The sequence below is a fragment of the Ciona intestinalis genome, unplaced genomic scaffold, assembly GCF_000224145.3.
Source record: "Ciona intestinalis unplaced genomic scaffold, KH HT000105.2, whole genome shotgun sequence".
Lineage (NCBI taxonomy): Eukaryota > Metazoa > Chordata > Ascidiacea > Phlebobranchia > Cionidae > Ciona > Ciona intestinalis.
In genome coordinates this window covers 196,257-199,412 of record NW_004190427.2, presented here as the reverse complement: position 1 = coordinate 199,412, position 3,156 = coordinate 196,257, and the positions used below count along the sequence as shown (strand labels likewise).

At 31.8% G+C, this 3,156-nt stretch overlaps 2 protein-coding genes across 4 annotated transcripts in view; both read left to right on the top strand.

The window, feature by feature from the left end:
* Positions 1-1,457, top strand: part of LOC100175867 (collagen alpha-6(VI) chain-like) — a 26,106-nt gene extending 24,649 nt beyond the window's left edge. For 2 of the 3 annotated variants that reach the window (XM_018815838.2, XM_009863241.3), the window contains exons 36-38: positions 333-399; positions 625-738; positions 951-1,457. In XM_018815838.2, the coding sequence (XP_018671383.1) occupies positions 333-399; positions 625-738; positions 951-964 (195 nt within the window). In that variant the 3' untranslated portion in view covers positions 965-1,457. Of the gene's footprint in view, positions 1-332; positions 400-624; positions 749-950 lie in introns of all 3 variants that reach the window. The other variant, XM_018815837.2, reaches the window with a different exon arrangement.
* A 638-nt stretch (positions 1,458-2,095) lies between these two features.
* Positions 2,096-3,156, top strand: part of LOC100185962 (lysosomal-associated transmembrane protein 4A) — a gene marked incomplete in the record, with an annotated part of 12,401 nt that continues 11,340 nt past the window's right edge. Inside the window, 2 exon segments of the mRNA XM_009863238.3 lie at positions 2,096-2,628; positions 2,895-3,021. Of these exon segments, the coding sequence (XP_009861540.1) occupies positions 2,545-2,628; positions 2,895-3,021 (211 nt within the window).

Genomic DNA, 3,156 nt, shown 5'->3' with positions numbered 1-3,156 from the left:
ATGGGTTGTCCAAATTATCAGCCATACATAAAAAAATAAAAAAAATCCCCCCAAAAAATAATCACCCACAAAGTAACAAACATGGTAACTCGTAAGCTGGCACGAGGTGTTAAACCCGTGTGATAACGACTGTCGTTTTCCGGCCACGCGAGGATAAAGTAAGTTACAAGTAAGTAAGTAATATCTGTAAACCATTCCACATCATATGTGGCAGTTTTGTGTACGATTTCGATAAGTATTTAAAAAAATATTGAAGTCAAATTCTTATTTAGTTAAATAAACAAACACTGTGGCATTATATTAATTTTTAATTTTGACTTAATATCTACCAGGTAAGAGCAGCTGAAGAAGCTGAAATAACTAGATTGGCCACCAAGATTGCAAATCAAATTGTAGAAGGTAAGAATTAAGTTTATATTTCTTTAAGATTCAAAAAAACATTAACTTTTATCATAGCCTAAAATCAATAGTGTGACTTTTAAAAGTCTAGTGTTAAAACGGTTTCTTTAACTCTTATAGCTGTTACTCTCATCTAGTTTATATACCTTTAAAATTTTCAGTTGAAATTTTTCAAAAAACAACAAAATAAATATACGTTTTTTTTACCATGTTCTCACTGTACAGCCAAGATCAACAACTTGATGGTGCTGTTGGATATTAACCCAGGAGCCATTGGTAGAGGTGGGGGTGATGCAATGGTTCAACTATCTCGAAGGGCGGCTTCAACTCCAGCACCAGGTGCATGAAGGTAAAACTGTGGGCTTGGCCCATTTTTATTTTCATGCAAATATAAGGCTTTGTAAATGTTTATATTTATTTTCCCTTTTTTTAGGTTAATTTTGGTGATATTAAAGACATTTGAAATATCTTTCTTTGTGTGATTGTATCGAAAGAATTGCATGCCCAATTACAGGTATCAAACTTTGGTAACTGATATATGTTGATTTCAGATCGCAGCGTATAAGAAGACTTGCCCAAACTCTTACCACTTCATATCATCCATTTTAAATCTTTATTATTATTACTTTGTTATATGCCTATTATCAAGTAAAACTAACAGTATTTCAATGAGTGGTTATATCATATATCTTCCTTTATTCAGCATCTTTAACTGTGTATATGTGTCCTTAACATAATTTCGATTTTGTTGTGTTTTTAACATGCACATTGCAAGCTGCTAGCTTCACAAAAGAAAACGCATAAAATGTTTTAAAACCTTTTAAAGGTATTTTTGTAACTGCAGTTATATGGATGTCTGTTAAAAGTGTCATTTCACTGCCCGGTGTACGTTGTATTGCAGTGTTTTTGTTTTCCTATTTTCCTGTTTCTTTTGTATATCTTATATCTTCTTTATTATATCTTCCTCACTCATAGTCGCACCATTAGCTATGTACACGTAGTAGATGCACATTTTAAATTATCTATTCTACTGTATTAATAAAATTTGTAGTGAAAAATGTGTTTGTGCATTGTCAAATTTGCATAGAAAAACCCTATGCAAAATAAGCATATTTCAGCATCAGAATAACTCTTAGGCTACTGTAGCAATGAACAAAATAACATGCTCTTTTGGGGAACAGATAAAATAAAAAAATTGTTTTGGTGGATAATTAGTTTCTCTCAATGGCTTGATGAAGAATATGTAAAAGTTCCGCGGGATAAGGGGAATGAATAGTTAACACCAGATTGTTGTAGAAAGTGTACAATACATGTTAAGGCTAGATAAAATCTGTATTGATATATTTGATGTTTAAGTATTGTGATCAGTCATATTTTCTGTTGTTCAGTCCCATAGAGTTTAATAATAACAACATTATATACTTAATAATAATAACAATATAAATTTTGTATTTATTTTACATTGATACTTGCTTTAAAAATCACATTAGCATTTTGGATTTTCAAGTATTTTAAGTAAATCTTTATTTATGAAACCTCTTCGGATATTTTCGGAAAGTGACATCATCGATCGACGTCAGGTGACCGGTAACCAATGACTGAAAAGCAAAAGAGAAAGAAACACTTCATTAGATTTCGCCACTTAGGTAGCTGTTGTGTATAGTTCCTTACGCGTTGGTTTTATAAAGGAACACCCTCGAATAATAAAATGGAGATTGTTTGGAGGATTTATGAAGCCATTGGTTATCTTTCAGAGCTTGTATATATTAAACTCGCGCCGGTATTGAAGTATTTTTGTTGCACAGTTAACAAACTGAACTTGTTTATGCTATAGTGGAATTAAGTCAGCAATACATTTATGGTGTAAGTGGAAAAACAGAGAATATCAGCGTTTTTAATGTAGAAAGTATAGCCGTGATTTTTTAATTGTCCGATTTTTAGGATGGGACATATTTTTAATTCTAAATTCCATGCTGTTGCAGTTTCTCTTTGTGTAAAACAACAAATTGAAATTAATAATTTTAACATAGCATTATTACTTACATAGGATACTAGTATTTACCTTTTTTTCTGAACTTTATAGATATTAACAAAAATAGTGATAAAAATATTATTTTGAAGTTTATAAAGTTAAAACTGTGAAGCATGACCCGCAACACCCCTTCTTCTACGTGTTGTTTCTGCTGTCATGTCAAAACTGGCACTTTCATGCTTGCAGTGCTGACAGGGGTAAGCTATGAGGCTCTAGTTGTATAAATATGTCAGTTTACATTTCTTACATATGTTGGAATAAAATAATTTTACTTATGTATTTTGTTGTTTTTTTGTATAGGCTACAAAGTCACTTTATTTTCATATGTATATATAAAGTGTAGGAGTTATTGTGTTTTTGTTTTTTAGTAATATGAAGAAATTTTTTTACTGCAGTAAATAGAATGAGTTGCAGTTTTCCTTTCAATGTCAATAGGCTATGCCTAACCGGTCTAATATCACAGGTTGCAGGCTTGATCACTCTGGTTTTCTGTACTCTTGCATTGAGCGGTTCAATTGAAGTGCAATATGACCTTGGATCAGCAAAAATGTTCAATGATTTGTATGAAAATGAGTCCTATCGACACTCTGGTAAGCTGAATACAGAATGTCACAGCATAGGTGTATCGTGTATTGTTTGGGGTTCCTTGGATGGCTTGCTCTTTTAATTTTTGAACTGAGACTGGTGATGTATTTTGGCATCTACGTTTTTTAACCCTTTAACTG